This window comes from Nannobrachium achirus (assembly GCF_963921795.1).
Source record: "Nannobrachium achirus genome assembly, chromosome: 16".
In the NCBI taxonomy this organism is placed as follows: Eukaryota; Metazoa; Chordata; class Actinopteri; order Myctophiformes; family Myctophidae; genus Nannobrachium; species Nannobrachium achirus.
In genome coordinates this window covers 34,362,089-34,382,518 of record NC_137823.1, presented here as the reverse complement: position 1 = coordinate 34,382,518, position 20,430 = coordinate 34,362,089, and the positions used below count along the sequence as shown (strand labels likewise).

Genomic DNA, 20,430 nt, shown 5'->3' with positions numbered 1-20,430 from the left:
GGTTCCAAGAAAGTTGGACCGGCACTGGTTCTGGAACCGGTTCTTTGCCGGTGGAAAAGGCCCCTGAGAGTGCTCAAATGGAACCAGATGGACCATTTGAACACTCTCGGAGTTATGGAAGTCCTTGAAATTAAAACGTTTGAGAACCACTGTGCTACACTAAACGGAACAGAGACAAACACCTGTGAAGGATTTCCAATTTCTTTCCAATATGGCTGCTGTGCATAAGTCCATCACAGAGTTAGTTATCTCATTAGCGAACTGGGTTTATTTCAAGGGAGGCCTGGGTGGTGTAGCTGCTCAAAAGAGCTTGGGATCTTTTTAATAGCTTTCATAAAGGTCGCTGGAGTCAGGTTTTTATAACTATCCCATCTGCATCTTCGCTCTACGCTTTGACCCTGAGCCTGTCTGGGTCATCATTCTAGATGTATACAGGGCTGTTGTAACATGTCACAAAAGTGTGTGCGTGTGCGTTTGTGTGTGTGAGAGAGAGAGAGTGGCTGCATGTGAGCCACCATACTGGTGGGTCTTCTTTGGGTTCCAGGGAGGGGAGGGGGATCTGCCATCTGTTTTATGTAAACAGACTGAAGTGGGTGTCTTTGTTAGTTTGGATACTTTTATATATAAATATATATATATATATATAAATATATGAAAAAAGAGTTAATGCAAAAAAAGAAGCATAACGTTAGAATGTATATGTGTAGGGGGAGTACTGCTGTCCTGTTAGTTCATACTCATATTTTAAGTAAATAAACAGTTGTGTTTCCATATCTGTTTTTCTCTCTCCCGATAGTTATTTTTGTTTTGGAATACAGTAAACTAAACATAAGCCTGGATACAGTAAGTCAACTATTGCAGTGGTCCCCAAACTTTTTAGCTCGAAAAGAGAGAATAGACGTTTGCCTGGGACCCAAACTAGTGAAAACAGCAAATCTACAAGTTCACAACACGTCGCTTCGCGCCACATTTTGAGCTTGTAGACCGGCTATTTTCACTACTTCTTAAACATTTGTTTTCTAATTTATGCTGTTTCTTAGATTTTTCTTTTATTTATTAATGAAATTAAAATCATTGATTCTTTTTATTCATGGAAATCTTAATTAATATTTTGGAGAATGTTTTTTGAAAATGTTTTTGAAATATAACAATTATAAACAAAATGTTGGAAACAAATAATTAAGGGACCCATAAAAATGTCTCCGCGACCCACAAATGGGTCCTAACCATAGAGAGGTAAATAAGGTCCCAACCCACTGTTTGGGAACCAGTGAACTATTGAACCTTGAAGGGAAAATGTGAAGTGAACTAGTCTCGTTTTAATGGACTATGTCGCCATCCTGTGCTGGCAAAGCGCCACTGCACCCCCAAAACTGCGTTGGGAGACACAACGTTGAAAGTGGAGGTCCGCCCCTGACGTGGCGACGCGCGACAGGTCCGGTGCTTCTCTCGTGGGCTGCAACGATTGGACGGACACGATAGTTGGGCAATTTTAATATAAGGATGTAAATACACAGGTGCCAGTGGCAGGAGCACGCGTTTTTATGTAAATACACACAACCAACCGAAGTGAAACCGCGTCACTTGTTGTCTCCATACTACACAACACAGGTGTTGTAGTCTCAAACACACAGGCTGACACAGCTGCTCTCAGGCACAATGCGTGGCAGATAGTTGACCGAAAGTTCTCATAGTTTGATAATTTGATTGAAGGTAAGGAATCTACTTATAACAAATTAAATTGAGTAAATCATGCTGTTGAACAGAGAAGATAGTCTACTGTACAACTGGTGTATTGATATGTGGCTTTCAACGACGCAATTCAGGTTTTTGAAGCACCTGTAGCCAAACTTGCCAACAAAGTGATTATTAGGCTATGCTAAAACTGTTTTATAGAATCGTGTGTTTCATGCCACACGTGAGCAGCATGCTAGGATTGATTATTTAGCCCACAGACAGTGGTGGTTCTCAAACTTTTTTTTTATTTCAAGAATTTTAACTCTGATGACTCTGAGAATATACAAATGGAACCAAATGTGTGCAGAGTTACAGACTTGTAGAGGGTCCCCTCTCCCATGCTTGTTTACATTGGCCGGGGGTGTCCGTGTTTCCCAGCCCAGGTGAGTGACAGACAGACCTCTCCAGAAGAAGTGATGCCTCAGCTCACGGTGACCACCGTGCTGCAGGTGCTGCTGCTCCTGTCGGCGGTCCCTGCACAGTACTTCATCGCCAAGTGGACCGGACCCACCACGGCTGAGCGATACCACGCCACCACGCGGTACGGACCGGTATTACACAGTCTGACCATTATAGATCTCATTGTAACCACAGACAAATCTAAAGTCTCCGCGAGTGGGACTATTGAATGTGGTGGTCTAAGCGACCATGATATCATTTACTGCACCCGCAAAATACATAAGTCCAAAGCTGACGGCCACAAAACAGTTGAAGCTAGAAACCTCAAAACATACTCTAGCGAAGCCTTTAACCACAAACTGGAGAAATCTGACTGGTCCCCAGTACTAGCTAGCACTCAGGTCGATGAAGCCTGGCTAGGCTTTAAATCCATTTTCAACACTACCCTAGACGAAGTGGCTCCTTTGCGTAGGGTCAGGGTTAAAGCCCGCTCACAGCCATGGTGGAATTCGGAAATCTGTGAATCAATGAAACTCAGAGACAAAAAATACTCTGAGAAACGCAAATATAATCACAAACTCAAAAAAGGCCCCAATAAACACCTTAAAGCCAAATTAGAAATAGTCAGTTTAGAGGCTAATAAACTGAGAAATCGGACAACCTCCTTAATCCTTTCTGCCAAAAAAAACTACTTGGATGAGAAAGTTGAGGAAAACATCCACAAACCACGAGACCTATGGAAGCTATTTAAAACCCAGCTAGGCTGTGGTGCTAAACTCAGATCCATAGCCAACAACATATCCATCCAAACTCCCATAACCCTCCTCACGGATAGTCTTGATGTAGCCAAAAATGTCAACATCTACTTCACCTCCATGGCCAAAAATCTGGTCAATAAACTGCCCGCTCCATCTGGGCTGTTTGGTGTTAGGCACATCTTGAAATTCTACAGGAACCTTGGGGTATGCAAAGACAACTTTAAACTTGCCACGGTGTCAACTGATGAAGTGTTTAAAAAACTGCGCACCCTACCTCAATTCAAGGCCGCTGGCCATGATAAAATTGCCCCCAAATTTCTCATAGACTCAGCTGCCACCATTGCCCCAATCATTACCCATATTATTAATCTATCTATCAAGCAGGGTTATGTCCCCCAGGACTTCAAATTAGCCAAGGTAACCCCCCTGCACAAAAAAGGCAGTAAACTTGACCCTGGCAACTACAGGCCAATCTCAATCCTTAGTTCCATCTCTAAGGTAATGGAAAAAATTGTCTATGAACAGGTGGCTAAATATCTTGAAGAGAATAAACTGATCTACGAGTTCCAGTCTGGCTTCAGAGAGTCCCATTCCACAGATACATGCCTCATCTATTTGAATGATTACATCAAACGTGAAATTCACGATGGCAAATATTGTGGCATGGTCATGCTGGACCTCCAGAAGGCATTTGACACCGTCGATCATTCTATTCTGATCGAAAAACTCAAAGCTATTGGTCTTGATAGCACAGCAGTGAGATGGATGCACTCTTACTTGGTGGGGAGGGAACAGATGGTGGAAGTCAACGGAACCCTGTCCCCCCCCCCTCCCAGTAAACTGTGGAGTACCTCAAGGGAGTATACTAGGACCACTGTTGTTCTTAATATACGTAAACGACATGTCATCTGCTTGTGACTGCAATCTGTTTCTGTTCGCGGATGACTCGGCTCTCCTAGTCTCAGGCAGAGACATTTTGCAGGTTGAAAAGGCCCTTAACTGTGAACTTAACAAGATCTGCACCTGGCTCAATGACAACAGACTCTCAATTCACCTAGGCAAAACTGAATGTATCCTCTTTGGATCTAGTCAGAAACTTAGCCTAGTTGAGAACTTCACAATTAAAGTAGGTGACACTGTGATAGAAAGAAAAAACCACATCTGCTACCTGGGTTGCATCCTGGAGGCTAACCTATCCAGTGAAAAAATGACCACCAAGGTAATCAATAAAGTCAATCAACGAATTCGCTTCTTGCAAAGAGTTGCCCCACTGATCAATATTAAATCCCGAAAGACACTAGGAGGTGCTCTTATTGGGCCCCTCATTGATTACGGAGTCCTTGTCTGGTATCGCGACGCCCCAGCTGCCTTAAAGCTAAAGCTCCAAACAGCCCAAAACAAACTAATTAGGGTTGTGCTTGGTCTCCCTCCTCTGACCCACCTTACCGAGCATCACCACGAAAGCGTGGGGTGGCTCAAAGTAGCTGACAGAGTACAGCATCTTGCAATGGGCCTGGTGTACAAGATACACTACACCTCCAAGATTCCCATGTACCTGACAAACTACTTCTTAAAGGTCAAGGATGTTCACGATCATAACACCAGAGGCAGCTCCACTAATCATCATCAGCGTAGATTTAACACTAAACAAGGCGCTAACTCGTTCTCCTGCTATACCATCAACATGTGGAACGCCCTTCCACAAGCCCTAAAGGAGAGCAAATCCCTAGCCTCCTTCAAAATTGGTATGAAAAGTCACCTTCAGACAGCAGCTACCCGTGACTTGTAAATAGACTAAGCCCCCATGCTCCCCCCCCCCCTTTTTCTTTGTATTCTGCCTTTTGTATTTGATGTTATGCTTTTGAAACTGATATTATCCTAGATAAAGTACTATGTTCTATCCGTCTGTCTTTCAATGTTATATGAGATACTTAAAGTGTGGTTCCTGTGGAAATAAGCCTCTGCTTTCTAGGATCTCCTTTTAGTTGACCTTGTACCAGTGATTTGTACTGTCATGAAACTGTACTTTTTTTCTATTGCAAACTTCTAATAAATTCTTCAATCAATCAATCAATCAATAGGCCAGGGCCTACACACAATATAGCCTAAATACAGTGGTTCCAGGGACAGGGAAATACAGTGGATTCCAGGGACTCTGTGGGGCCTTTTCCACCGGCAAAGAACCGGTTCAGGTTCTTTCTCCCACCCATGGGATGAACCAGAGGTGAGCTTTTCCACCGAGAACTGAGTTGGTTCCGAACCGTAAAGGTTGTTTCGCGGCAGGTTTGCAAGAACGAACCAGGGTTCCAAGAAAGTTGCCATAGCATAGGTGGGAGAAAGAACCCGAACTGGTTCTTTGCCGGTGGAAAAGGCCCCTGTGGGTTCCTTTATGGGGGTCTAAATTGACCCTTACAAGTCTGTAACTCTGACAGTGTACAAATGGAACCAAATGAATCCATTTGGTTCCATTTGTACACTGTCAGAGACAGAGTTAAGGGGAGACCTTGGAATTTGAAGGTTTGAGAAACACTATTAATATACTAATCTTAACCAATAACACGCAAGGTAAACACAAACATGCAGAAACATTATTGGTTCTGTCTGGATATGTCACATTTTCACTTTTTGTCCCTATTATGGGCATGTCAGGTGAACATTTCCATATTTTATTTTAAATCTAGTAGTTCTGATATTTTCACAATTGATCTTAGAACAAAATATATAGGGCACATTATGTGGGTTAAGCACTAGGCTATATAAATGTTCTGTCTTTGGGATATCTGGAACACTTGCACTACTGGGATGTTCTCTACCATACTGTACACACTGAAACATTACAGATGCCTATTAAGGATACGGTAACTATACATTCATTGTTTATATACTGTATTTATTATTCCTTGTTGACAGACTGGACATAATCCAGATACCCACTGTTGAAGGCTGACTGACACTACTGTATATCAGTCTCTCATATTCACTATTGATATTCAATACTGTCTTTACATCAAGGAAGCAAGCATATACTCAAACTGTATACAGTATGTGCATACAACGTGTTGTATGTATGTACATAATACTGTATCATGAGTGTTGATTGTCTTTTAGAGATTTATTACGACCGTATGTTGCATTTACTGTAAATAAAAAAAAAGATCTTGTGCGTGTGTCGTACTGTGACGGTCACAGTGCTTGACACCTTATCCCAGCTCAGCAGAAGGATAGGACTATAGCCGACCATATATTCATTGTTGTTACATTCATGCTTATAGCCTATTCAGTGGTGATACATTATACATTTATACTTATATTTATTGATAGAATATGCATATTGTTATCTCAGTCAGACCCAGTGCATTTTGCCATTATAATTTCTTTTTCTTTTTTGCACATGCACACACTCAAGATCTGTACTGTTAATATCGGCTCACTACCTTTGCACGGCACCATTGTACAACAAAGTATAATACAGGGCTTCATCACACATCTATTTAGTCGATTGTCGATCAAGTTTTATTCAATTAACCTTCAAGAGGAAGATTAGGGTCATTTAGATGTGCTAAATATCGTTTTTTTTTAGTTTTTTTTTTTTTACATATTTTCATTTAGTTGCCCAGCCAGTTCACACTTAACTGCTGCTGCTCCAACACCAGAATTTACCCACAGCAAACAATATTTCTTATCTTTAACTTGTCAGGCTGCTGAGGGTTTGGAAGGAGTGGAGGTCGTTTGTAGGGAGTTCCATTTCAAAATGGAACGAGTGGATTTCACAGCAAATGTCTAACATCATGTGAGTCGGAAATATTTTGTTACTTATTTTGTGTATAGAGGATGATATTTATATTTTAACTGCATTGTGCATTTAATAACACACTTAAAACAAAAAATATATCTATAAATGGGAAGTGGGAATGCTGTTGATGTTCTCAGCTTCAATAAAACTAAATATCTGGGCTACAAAATGATTTGTAGGCCTGAGATTTTGCGGCACGACAATACTTGGTAGAAAACGGGTCTGAAAATATATTTTCAGTCAGATTTTGGAATATTTTAGACACAATGGTGTTAGCAGAACATGACACTACAACAGGGGTCTTCAACGTTTTCAGGCCAAGGACCCCTTAGCTGAGAAAGAGATGAAGCAGGCATGTCAATTTGTCTTTTCAGATATTTAACCACTTGAACCGTCAATACTTAATAAACTTAACTTTTCACTCTGTACTTAGTCTGCTCCTTTTCCCCTCTACACCAAACCCCTTTGCCTAAAATAGCTCACGCTCAAGTTCACAACGGCGTTGAGAATATTGTTTTCTCTCTTTAGGTCGCTGGTTGGTTTTGCAGAGGAAGATGGGACAGCTGAGTCAGCTGCAATAGAGGTCATGCTTTATGACAACGCTCAGGGATACTTTGGAGGTTTGTGTCAACATACTGACATGTTTGGCCCTTTTGGGTTGAGGGAAATATTCATAAAGAAGTTAAAAATAGTTATGTAAGACCTGTTTGTTTTGTAAATCCAGTATCTTATCCTTAAAGGTGCAGCAATGGCTGATTTTAGGATCTTGCTATAAAAGTGATTACATAAAGATGTTTGTGGTATAACTATTGATAGAAATGGTCGTGGAATCAAACGTAACAGATGCATACAGAAATGCTTGTGTAATAATTTTGTGCAGGCCCTATCCTGGAATGTGACACTTATAGAGGATATTTTGTTCATCAAAACATTTAAAAAGAACATTAATCTGGAGACAGACAGTCATACTCCTTTTCGAACAAAGAGCTCTTTCGTAGCTCAAGGTCTGTTCATAGAACAGAGAGAAACAATATATTCTTTAAGGTATGTGAATCACAGTTTCCGTTTTTCATCCAAAAGTTTAAAGTGGACTTTCATTCCAAGAATGGAAATACTATGCGTTCATCCTACCCGATTTCATCAATGCAAAGCCATGTCCTACCTACAGTTTATAGAACAGTTAGATATTGTAAAATGTATTAAATGTTTCTTTTCCGGGCCAGATATTATCGTTGGTGGGACATTTATCGCCCACGGGCATACTGCTATAAGAGAGTTTGTTTAGTAACAGGGGTCTTCCTTTCTGTCCTGCTCTTTAGTATACAGCAGGGGTGCCCAAAAGGTAGATCGTGATCTAGTATTCCCCATTTATTTCCCCCTTACAGTAAGTTTGTTTGTCTGAAATGTAACGCCAGTGCTGCTATTCCAATTCCAAAGCCCCCCTCAGGCCATCAGCTAAAACATTTTGGATGGGTAGATCATGTTGAGCTAGTCATTTTAAAAGTAGATCTCACGTCAAAAAAGTGTGGGCACCCCTGGTATACAGAATATACATTTTCAGGTCGGGATACAAATTTTATCCAATCAGGACTCATACAGGATAAACAAGTAAAATTGGAGAAATAAGCAGACAAAATTCGATCGGGAAGACTAAAATGTAGTGTACTCAAACAAAAATGTAATTTATAGATGCCTAGCACTAGTGCTAGTAGTGCATACTTCTCATATACGTATAAGACCCCCTCAACTATCCTGACTTGCTTTCACATTTTCTCCCCTAGCCTCCAAGGAGGTGCGTAGCCCCCGTCCCCCGTTTGTGTTCCTGCGGGTGGGGGACGTGGTGCTGGAGAGAAGGCGTAGCCTGGTTGGGGTGGTGGTGAGCTGGGACCCCGAGCTCAAAGCGCCTCCAGGGTGGAACAACAACGTAGATCCTGACTCAGAGGTTAGTAGTTAAAAAGTTCTATGTGCTACTGTATACAGTATATTTAATATATTTATGGTGTAAGTGGCATGTCAAAGCCAGTGTATGCCTCCAAAGACAACATGGGTTTGTGAATATGAAAGTATGGTCTGTTTCAGTTTCACTTAGGTTTTTACAAATTACATCGATGAAATTTAATTTATCTAGCATGATGCTACCAAAAGTGGTGTTTGACAGCTACTGGAGTGGGGAAAGGCCCAAACGCAGCCTGAGGCAGAGCACGTGCATTCAAGTGGATTTATTAACCACATGAACACTAGCATCCCCATTCTGAGCATGTCATAAAGGGTGAACATTGGGCAGAAATAACAAAGAAAAAAAGCCGATCCACACAACATGTTGTGAGCATGTAGATCTTTGGTGTAGAGGGGGAAACAAGGAGGAGGCCATGTGTAGACCCCTCCCTGGGCACTCTGGTCAACAACATGCAGTATATAGGGTTTAAGTGCTGGCATGTTATGTAGACTGTTGCCTCCTGGCATCCTATAGTGCAGGGGTCTTCAACGCTTTCAGCCAGGGACCCCTTGGCCTTAGCTAAGAGAGATAGATGAAGCAGGGACCCCCACTACATATTGTATATCATTGTCTTGCAGATTGAAAATGTTCATAGATTTCTTGTCATCCTGTTGGAGTAATGTGTATCTTCAGACATTTAACCACTTGAACTGTCAAATACTTAAGTCTGTTCTTCTTTTCCCTCTATAAACCTCTTTGCAAAAAATAGCTGATCTACAAGCTTACAACGCCTCACGCTGCGAGGCGTTGTAAGCTTGTACATCTGCTATTTTTGGCTTATGTTCCACTCAGAATAGGGATGCTAGGGTTCAAATGGTTAATGTAAAAAACATGATCCTATCACACAAAGATTTGGCGGCCCCCCCTGTAGTAACTCTGAGGACCCCCTGTTGAAGACCCCTGCTATAGTGTGTATGTCCTGATTATTGATTGATCTTTTGGTTATTCAACTGTTAGACTGACGATTGACTGACGGTTCTTGGTTTACCTACGATCCTAGATTACTGTTTCTATGCATTTGATGTATTGCCTTGAGCCGTCCTTGCTTATTGTAAATCGCTCTGGATTAACTCTATCCACGCTTTGAACGTTCCCGTTCGCCCCATTTTTGACGGCCCGATAATGCCAATTGTACGTTCTTTGGCTCGTTCTTTTGTACCTTGGTTTGATGTCTGTAACCTGTTGAGGTGTCGCGCGGGTGTCTACCGTTGAAACAGCTCCCATAAAAGTACTCTTAAAATCCAACTGGACGTTAACATCAATGGAGTCACAACACTCTTCCATGTGTTTTTCTCTGGATCTATTGCTCTGTAGCGACTCATCAGCCTTGAACAGCCTTGACAAGCAAGAGTCGATCTGAGACCATTTTCACATTAATTCTTGCATGAGGCTGCCCCCTACTGCTGGTAGAGCCACGGCACACTCTTTAAGAGAAAATTTCAAAAAAAAAAAGAATACACCTTTGTCTATATCATCGCAAAGGTAAGGTGCTTTTGCTGGCACAAAACCCAATAATAAATAACAACATCTGGCAGAATAAGAGTTAAGAGTGTCTGCTAAATGCCTAAATTGTAAATTTGTAAGTGGGTAATACATACAGAATGAGATACATGGCTCATGGGATGATGAGGCAGGCGAATTTCAAAACCAGGAAGACAGGACTAATACACGTAATAAATCCAAATAAGGAGTAGCCAGGAAACCAAAGCCCAAACAGGCAGGTGGAACAGGTTCTGGAGACGGTACTGAGGCAAGCAGAAATGGTAAACATAAATGCAGCAGGATTCACATAACCAGAAAGACTGAATAAGGATACAGAGAATAGAACAAGTCAAGACCTGAAACTAGGTCGACGATATGAAAATTTCATATCACGATTATTGTGACGATTTAAGATATTATTGCCATAATCAAAATGTTCCCAACATCCTTTATCCTGGGGTGGAACATTTGCCCAAAAATAGCTGATCTACAAGCTCACAATGCCGTGTTGTGAGCTTGTAGATCGGCTATTTTTGGTAGAGAGTGAAAAAAAAGAGAAGTATCAAATACCTATATTATAAGTATGTTTTAGAGGGTTTAAGTGGTACCGGATATGCAGCTCGGCAAATAAAAGGTGAATTGATCCCAGTGCATGACGGAGGACAATTTCACGATAAATTAAATCTCCACAAAACGATTATTCTGAGTGTTTTTATCACGATAAACGATTACCGGTATATCGCTTATTGTCCCATCCCTACCTGAAACACCAAGTAACATTCTGGCAGGGAACAGAAGCAGTGAGCTGGTGGAACTGGTGTGTGCCAGAGCCATGTAATTAATGACTCACAAGAGACTTGTATCAACTCCTTTTATTCCAACGGACACATTTGTTTTCCAGATCATGGAGCCTCTTAACGCTTCCAGTGCCAGCCCCTAGAGGGCACCAAAGAATGCCAGACTTTCTCCCATAGGGGACTGCATTAGCATCCGGGGGCTCACGTTGCAGTGACGCGCGTGCTCACGTTCGTGCACGTCATGGAAAGGTCCCGGATGATAATGCTAACAGAATAGCTATTCCCATTTTGTCATTTTAAAGATCATTTTTCGGCGATTTCGCCGTAAATAAACCTCGCGCCACATCCCTAAAAACACAATCCAGAGATATGGGCCTCCAAAGATGTGGTTTTTCATTGGATACGGCGGCGATTCGCGGCTACGTTCGCGGCTAACGGCCGGCATGGCTTCCCCAGGATTTGGACCACTGGATTTTAAATTTAGGCTCAGGCTTCAGAAGGCCTCGGATCATTTTATTCATTTCATTAAAAAAGCCGAACATGTTCGGGATAGGCACACTGGACTACGTTCCGGAAGCGGCGCTGAACATTTGGTGAACATTGGGGGGCTCAAAAATGTATTTTAAACCATTTTTAATGGAATATATCGTCGGACCATGTAAAATGGCTAGCTGGCTAGCGTAGGATGAGCCAGGACCACCCACGACTCTACAAGCAGCTCAGGGTAAGTCAATTAATAAAAAAAAAAAATGTTTTGGATTGAAATAAAGCCGAACATGTTCGGGATAGGCACAGAATGAGTTAATAGTTCCTGGAAGTTAGCTGTAAACACTAGCAGCCTCGAGCTCTGTAGGGCTTTAATGTTGACTAACTCTTCATATGGGAATGACGAGCATGGGCACACATGGAACCCAACTGTGCTTGTGCACCTGCCTTCATTGGAGCAGTTGCCCTAGTTCCAGTTTGTGTATGAGTGTGTGAGGGGGTTTACATTAGGGAAAAGATACTTGATATAGTATAGAGAATATAGGTAATTCCAAGCCTCACCAATGGTATGAAACAATATACACTTAAGTCTTCAGGTCTCCTAAATGGGCACGGTCTCCCTACATGACTACGGTTTGGCCCAATATCCACCTTTTAGGGCCCAGTCACCACACATAGCGCTTAAGACGTGGCAGCTTCCCCGTACACTTCCATAATATGGGAGAAAATGGGCGGAACGTTCCGTTATAGGCGTGTTGATGGTGCTGAACCATGTAGAGTTCAATGCGTGTGAATCGTGGGCTTCAACAGAGTTTTAAAAGTTGTGGAAAGGGTCATGAATGAAGGACTCTCCTTCAAAGTGTCCCATTCCTATTTATACCTCTCACACACACACTCAAGCACTTACCAGGTGACGTCATCTGTGTCAGACATTGTAGCCAATGCATGCAGAGGCGTCAGATATATTTTCACATTTTGTTCTTGCAGGTTGTGGGCAGTGCCAGTTTCTTTTGTGTAGTTTGTTTGACTTATGTTGGAGTTGGTTTATTGAAAGAAAACTATAAATGAAATTCCAGCGCTTTCTTTTCCTATTGGTTGATGCCCGGTCAAAGTTTAAAGTTTACAGCATTGAACTCCACTCTGTTGAAAGCGTTAACGTCAACAGCTATGGGAAACTGTACCGGAACAGGAAACAGATATACTGCCTTCTAGAAACCAGGGACTACAGTTATGCACAGAGCCTAACCCTTGGCCCTAGTCGTCAGATCTGGGAAACGTCCTGTGATCTGTGTCGCCAGATTTCACGAGCTTGCTTTTCTGTCTGACAAATGGGTGAGGCACTGATACAAGAAATAACTAATTTGGGCTGTCTCGGTTTAATACTGTCTCTGATCACAAAGTCTGTGTGCAGCTTCTTGTGAAGAATGTACTCATCATGTTCACGAGAACAGAGAATGCATCTTTATTGTTTCAGACGGTCTGTACTTGAGGTCACGTTATCACCCACTGCAGCTCGCTGTTCTGATATCTTTTGGTCCAAATAAACAACAAAAATATAAATACAATAAAGAATATAGGTCACTGTAGGACTGCTGAGAAGAGAAGTGTGTAGATAGGAGGGACAGTCAGTCCGAGGGCATCTGGTGGCATAGTGGAGAATAGCAAGTTAAGGAAGGAAGTAGAGGAAATTGAATCCTGTGCTGGCATGTTAAGTCATATCATGGGTGTGGAGTGGACAAACAAGCCACTTATCTTCACTGACATGTTTGTGTGTGTGCGTGTTTCTTTGTGCAGGAGAGCAAAGCTGAGAACACACCTCACTACAAGGTTCTGTTCAGTGGTCCTGGGTCGTCCTCTGTACGCGTGGCCTACCTCCCCCAAACACAACTGGAGCGTATCACTGGGATGAAGGTATGGTACTGTAGTAGACCTGAACCAGGCCAATGCAATGAGGGAATGCTTGTAAGATAACACTTGCATCTGCATTTAATCTTCTGCTATTCTCACTCTTAGAAACATAATAATAATAATAATTCTAGAGTATTGGTATTGGTTCTTCTAATATTCTATTCAGTTCCAAAAATGTGTTGGGCAGTATCCACCCATAACGACTCTAGTTTTACAGACTTTTGTGGACGTTGCACTGACATCATTCACTATCATACCCCCTTACCGTAACCATATCCACTCTAACCTTAAACCTCCTTTCACGCTGCTGTTAAACGAATCTCAGATTGGGATGGCCTAACAGACCATGTCCCAATATTTGTTTTTACTTTCAATCCTTCATTGCTTTAATGGTGTGTAAAGGCCTTTGCCCTAAACCTACAATGAATCACCCCATTCAATGGGAAGGAATTGCACAAAAATCCTCCCATTCTGTGGTGTGAAATTATACAATTTCTGCAACCCAGCTCACTCACTGTTCTATGTTGGATATTTCCAGCCAGACATTCCCATGTTGGAGGAGTATTTCACACACTTTGATGGAGAGCGCTTTGTCATGCAGCCCTGGCTCCGAGACATCTTCCCAGAGGATGAGGAGGATGATGACTGGGTCCACTGAGTGCGTGTGCAGATGCAGGTGTGTGTGTGTGCACAGCAAGCATATGAATGAGTTGGATGTATATGATTATATGTGTGGATGTAGTTAAATATCGTCATTGTTGGGCAGAAACTTCAACTTAGATTCTTTTCAAAAGTAGCTCTCAATGTCACATGTGAGCTTGTAGATTGGCTATTTTCTCCACTTTTGCGTAACACTGTCATACGCTGAAGTAGGTTATTACTTTACAAAAAACATAAAACGTTGAAATATGGAGATGCAAGGTTTCTGCTCAACATTGTGATATGTGCGTGAGTGCACCTGTGCAAGTGGACCGAAACGATATGCAAAACCACCAAAGTAGATTTTACTACTGCTGCTACTGTGTGCGCACTAGAGTAGTCATAAGTGCTCAAAAGCGTGTATGTCAAAACTTGCAGATGAGAGTGCAATATGAGGATCACACCTTTGTGCCTTTTGGAGACACCTTCTACATGAATTATTCGAATATGTTATCATATACAGACTGGTGACACATTAAAGGAAAATAATTCCCAAGCGGCACTGCTCTACTTCTTGAGCCACTGCCTGCCGATAATAGTTTTCTCTTCTGATGACCCTTTATTTCGAACATACTCAGGATATAAATGTTTTGTCGTAGGATAAAGGTGAACACTCAGAATAACTTTGTATTTTTTGCAGTCACCTTTACCTCAAACGGGACATGTGAACAGTAGTCTTAGTGACAGACTTCGATCTTTCCTCTTGCCACCTTGATCCAAACTCGAGGTCAACTGGGCCTCATCAGAATCTTTATACAGGCCACAGACCATAGCATAGGATGTTCATTGTGTAATCGTATCATGCATCACACCTGTATAGAAGCATCGGATTTCCGTCCGTTTCTCCACTCATTTATTTAGGTTTTTCCTTTTATTTGTCTAGATTTCAGAGATATGTTTTTACGGGGTATGGGAAGCTATTTTAATTGATATAATTGTTTCTGTTCTGATTTGCACACACCCTTTTTGAGGGGGCTTCTAAATCAGTACCCATTTTCAAGATTTTTCAAAAATGCCAACACAAAAAAGTTCCAGCTACTTTCTAGGTTTTAATGTGTTAAGCTCATGCTGCACTATTGCTACTGCTAAATGGAACTGGCAATGTTGCAATGAAATAATTTGCTATGCTCTTATTCATCATGCTCAACCTGAGACAAACCCCCCCCCCCCCCTACTAGTCCTCACTGTGAAGGAGATGATCTGTGTGGCTGGGATATCTGAGAAGAATCTGCAATGATGTGAAGAAGTAATTGTCTGTACATAAGAGTATTCAATTCAGTATCTTACTGAATTCTGTACTGGCCCAGGTGCCATTACGAGTATGAGTGGTTAAATGTACAGTGTTTATAATGTGAACAACAATAGTTATTAAAAATATTTTATGTTTGTCCTAGATTCATTCCATCATTGATTTTGTAAAGAGAAGCGTTATGCGAGTCGACTTTAGGGTGATACAGGAAGGCTGGCATTGACATTGACTTGACATTCCTGGTGAAGATGTTTCAAAACAAATGTGGCTTGGTTTTTGAGTAAGACATTGGATTCCGTAATGCTTAAGTCAACATAAGTTATTCCGGGATGTTTGATAAGTTATAACATTTAATTACTTAAATTTAATTTAATTACTGGACAAAATGTACAACTACGCATAATATAAAACGCTGACTGGAAATCTTTTTGTACTGACAGCGGTCTACTCTATTCCTTTAAGTAAGCATATGGATCTGAAAACTACTGTACTAGTAGTACATACAATACTACTGTACATACAAAGTTTGTTTCAAGTTGACAAATGTAAGAACATCATTATTGGACACAAATGTATTTGTACAATAGCGCTTTATTAAAATACAAAAGGTTTTGGTAATTAAATAACATTGTGCTGGAAGTGTATGTTCATAATTTCTCCGCTCGTCTGTCTCTGGGTCGGAGACTGAAGGTTGCAGAGACGCGGGAGAAGGCGGTGACGGTGGGTCTGTGGGGGGTTCTTGTCTGGGTGGCATCTCCCAAATGTCTGTCCCTCTCCTCCTCCTCCTCACTCTTCCACTCCTTGGTCTCCTCCTCTCTGAGCTGTAGAGGAGGACCCAGGCTCTGTCTCAACAGGTGACACACCTCGCTGGCCTTCTGCTGGGCGTTTTCAACCGCAGTCACACAGGCGCGTGTCCTGGAAGTGTAATGATTGACAGAAAGAGGGGGGGAAATTGGGGAATGTAGATCGGCCATAAGACAAAATGTATTCATGAAGCTCAAATTGACTGTTTTTGTGAATGCACTCTGAAGACTTGTAGGTGAAAGTAATTGCAACAGAGCAAGAATTGTCACGGAAAGTGTAGCTGTCACTGTCAGATGGTAATCGTCGTAACACTGTTTACAAAATCAAAGTAAATGTGATGCAGGAGTTGTAAGCGTGGTAACTGGTAACCACTGTTGCACAATTGTCGGGCAGGATTTCTTTTTTGCAAGTGCAATGGTGTACGATGTGATCTAACCAACACCAACCTATCTAGCACCCTGGCCACAATATTCGCTCTGGGCTGCATAAACTGAAGTGGCGGAAGTGCTGCGGTTAAGGGAATACGTCATGCAGTGCATGTCTGTTTACATCTCCCAGCAAAACAAACTTAAATAGATTGTAGCTCTTAACTCGCTCTTAATAGGTGTAACTTTGTCAGAATACATGTTTTTGTTTGGATATTGTTTATTACGAGCGCAACCGAAGGGTCGGAAGAAGTAGAACAGTGAGGACGCGAACGCGAGGCAACCTATCTAGCATCGGGGTCTTGAGCTCTGCAGTGTTGTTGGCTAAAGCTGTCATGCCACAGTGTCTGTCTACACAGGTGTACTGTACACACCTCAGTTGACTCAGGCACTCAGCAGAATGGTAGAAGTGTGGTTGTCCCACAAAGACACTCTTGTCCAGTTTCTCCAACAGAACATTGCACACTTTCTCCATCTTCTCCTGGTCTGAGAAACTGGCTGTGACCTGTGAGAAGTGAGAACCATGAATTGCAACCCAGATTGGAACTACTTCACGTTTGTAAAATACAAATTTCTCTCTTCTCTCTCTCTAACTGTCCATCTCTCTCTCTCTCTCTTATTCGGATACCACAGTCAGTCACACACAGATGACACACCATGGATGATCAATAGTTTGTGTATAAATCTACCTCTGCGTCCATGTGGTAAAGATCATCTTCTCTGTGGAGATGCCGCCTCACTGAGATGTCTTCATCCTTCAACTCGTGTTGTCTTAAATTATAATAGCAAGAGTTAGTGAGTTAGTTATAGCCTAGTAGGCCTACATACACATACTGGCACGTAAACGAACAAAAATATATACACACACGCACATAATATTTAGCCTACATTTAGTACATTGTATGGACAGCCAGTCAGCCACTACCAATCATCTTGGGCATTGATTGATTGATTGAAGAGTTTATTAGATGTTTGCATAGGAAAAAGTACACTTTCATGACAGTACAAATCACTGGTACAAGGTCAACTAAAAGGAGATCCTAGTAAGCTTTTTGGCTTATTCACACAGGAACCACTATGTATCTCATATACGAATAATATAGGCCTATATAAACAATTTAACATTGAGTTGCCCAAAATGTTTGGTGCCCAGACTCAACCGGGTATCCATAGGCTACATAAAAACCTATTTTATTATTGGCTTACTTTTTGACTACTAGTCGTCTACTACTGAAATTCCGTGGCTAGTAGTAGTGGTGGTAGTAGTAGGCCTAGTAGCAGTTAATAACTACTTTTTGAGTTCTTCACCTGAGTGTTTGTAAAATATAATCGATCCGCCGAGAGATGCTGTTAGTGACGTCGTTCACAGACTCCTTGCTGTTGCTCACTGTGATCCGCACAGAGCCGCGGTCCGCCGGGCAGCAGATCTCCGCTGTTCCAGAGACGTGGACCTCTCTCTGCCGCTGAGCCGTGTGCTGTGTGGCCACTTCCAAATAATCCACCTCTTGGTTGTTATAAATCAAATCCCGGGCAGCAGAAGAAGGTATCGCACCGAAGACTCGAGTAGCAGGGCGATCCATGGCTGCCTGCGAGCGGCTGCGGCATAAAGCAACTTCTCGCTGCTATGGTAATACGACTGTTGCATTGTGGGTTATGTAGGCATGTCCATCGAAAGGACTAAAACATTGAATGTCCGCCTGCGTTGGTCAGTAGATGGCAGGCAAGAGTTTGATTGATTGAAGACTATTTGAAGTTTGCAGAGGAAAAGCCTAAAGGTACAGTAGTTTCATGACAGTACAGTTCACTGGTACAAGGTCAACTAAAAGGAGAGGATATTATCATTTATTATCATTCCCCTAAAGATGCATTTTAGGGACGGATACAATAATAGTAATTGTTTCCTATTAAAAATATATGCTACTTTCTGAAGTCATGTGCCTAGAGGAATATTCAGGGGACATTTACAGTTGGATTTGCATCAGCGTTACAGGGGGGGCAGTCAACTGAGGGACATTAATTTAAAATACATTATTAACAATTGAGTACCCGAGACGAAGTCCATATTTTAAAATTTTGAGCATAGATGTTTTTTTTATTTACCAGACTGTAAACCACGAACTAGAAGTTTTTAATCTGTTAAATTCTTATTGCACTCCCAAGTCATTTTGTTGTATTAGATTCTTTTTTACTTAACTCATATATATCAGGAATTATAAGACAATACTTATGGAAAATGGAAAACAACAGTATAAGTCCGTACAAGCGATATTCAGCAGACAAAGGGAGCAGATAACATTAAAACAGACAACTGAACAAAATGAGGGGGGAGTGCATTTATCACATTAAAAAAATACTAGTTTGTGGTTTACAGTCTGGTAAATCAAAAAATATCTATATTAAAAAAAATCAAATATGGTCTCAGGTACCCAATTAATGGCAATAAACATTAGAATTGATATAGGCCTACAATCAATGTAATTTGTTTTATTTTGTTTGAATTGCATTATTTATATTTGTAATTGTCACAGGGAGAATGAATGTATCTACAGTATCAGTAGGCTATCCTGTGTGCAGTGATTCTAAGGTTTGGTCTGTAGGTGGCAGACAAAGCATTTTAATGAGTTGATGCTGACCACTGAGATAAACAGACAAGCTTTGTTAGGCTGTGAGACACTCATCTGGAGTTTGACTAAATAATGTTTCCTACCAAGTATTTTCATCTTTAGATACATAACTGCATTAGGATATGATGTTTTATCTGATTATATGCCTATCAAGACATATTTATAGTGTAATGGCTATTGAAGATGCTTCTGGTAAATATAACATACTGTAGTTTATATGTTATATTATTTTCTTTTAAATTATATTTAAATAATAAAAACATATTATTAGATATGCCTATTCTAATATTGTGACCTTTAAGGACAAAATATTATTAATATTAGAATAGCATAAACAAGTAGATATTGTGAGCATAACTCATTTGATACTCTGTATGCATAACACATACTGTGGTAGGTTTTTCCTTTATGCAAACGGCTCTACTACAGTGTATTTGCTGTCAATTCATTCTTCATATTTACGTTTTAAATACTGGGACAACTGCAATCTGTTTCTGTTCGCGGATGACTCGGCTCTCCTAGTCTCAGGCAGAGACATTTTGCAGGTTGAAAAGGCCCTTAACTGTGAACTTAACAAGATCTGCACCTGGCTCAATGACAACAGACTCTCAATTCACCTAGGCAAAACTGAATGTATCCTCTTTGGATCTAGTCAGAAACTTAGCCTAGTTGAGAACTTCACAATTAAAGTAGGTGACACTGTGATAGAAAGAAAAAACCACATCTGCTACCTGGGTTGCATCCTGGAGGCTAACCTATCCAGTGAAAAAATGACCACCAAGGTAATCAATAAAGTCAATCAACGAATTCGCTTCTTGCAAAGAGTTGCCCCACTGATCAATATTAAATCCCGAAAGACACTAGGAGGTGCTCTTATTGGGCCCCTCATTGATTACGGAGTCCTTGTCTGGTATCGCGACGCCCCAGCTGCCTTAAAGCTAAAGCTCCAAACAGCCCAAAACAAACTAATTAGGGTTGTGCTTGGTCTCCCTCCTCTGACCCACCTTACCGAGCATCACCACGAAAGCGTGGGGTGGCTCAAAGTAGCTGACAGAGTACAGCATCTTGCAATGGGCCTGGTGTACAAGATACACTACACCTCCAAGATTCCCATGTACCTGACAAACTACTTCTTAAAGGTCAAGGATGTTCACGATCATAACACCAGAGGCAGCTCCACTAATCATCATCAGCGTAGATTTAACACTAAACAAGGCGCTAACTCGTTCTCCTGCTATACCATCAACATGTGGAACGCCCTTCCACAAGCCCT

General features: G+C 41.4%; 2 protein-coding genes across 3 annotated transcripts; one reads left to right on the top strand and one right to left on the bottom strand.

Annotated features, from left to right (window-relative positions):
* The first annotated feature begins 1,502 nt into the window (after positions 1–1,502).
* On the top strand, positions 1,503–15,448 carry LOC308300236 (uncharacterized protein). Of its 2 annotated transcripts, none has more exons than XM_080744047.1 (7): positions 1,503–1,713; positions 2,121–2,278; positions 6,592–6,684; positions 7,216–7,307; positions 8,469–8,629; positions 13,243–13,359; positions 13,895–15,448. In XM_080744047.1, the coding sequence occupies exons 2-7, from the start codon at positions 2,154–2,156 to the stop codon at positions 14,012–14,014; spliced, it is 708 nt and encodes a 235-aa protein (XP_080600173.1). In that variant the 5' UTR covers positions 1,503–1,713; positions 2,121–2,153; the 3' UTR covers positions 14,015–15,448. The 2 variants fall into 2 exon arrangements, with proteins under 2 accessions (XP_080600173.1, XP_080600172.1); XM_080744046.1 differs by having other exon boundaries at positions 2,116–2,278.
* Positions 15,449–15,571: 123 nt separating this feature from the next.
* irak1bp1 (interleukin-1 receptor-associated kinase 1 binding protein 1) lies at positions 15,572–18,113 on the bottom strand (the record flags this gene model as incomplete). Its single annotated transcript, XM_080744878.1, has 4 exons — positions 15,572–16,219; positions 16,908–17,038; positions 17,223–17,304; positions 17,842–18,113. 4 exons carry the CDS (start codon positions 18,111–18,113, stop codon positions 15,952–15,954), a joined length of 753 nt encoding a protein of 250 aa, XP_080601004.1. The 3' UTR covers positions 15,572–15,951.
* Between the last annotated feature and the right edge of the window lie 2,317 nt (positions 18,114–20,430).

Bases quoted from the DNA above. Each gene is read 5' to 3' on its own strand.
- LOC308300236 (XM_080744047.1), top strand. From the start codon at position 2,154: ATGCCTCAGCTCACGGTGACCACCGTGCTGCAGGTGCTGCTGCTCCTG. The intron at 7,308-8,468 runs GTTTGTGTCAAC...TTTCTCCCCTAG, and splicing joins CGCTCAGGGATACTTTGGAG to CCTCCAAGGAGGTGCGTAGC. The intron at 13,360-13,894 runs GTATGGTACTGT...GGATATTTCCAG, and splicing joins AGCGTATCACTGGGATGAAG to CCAGACATTCCCATGTTGGA.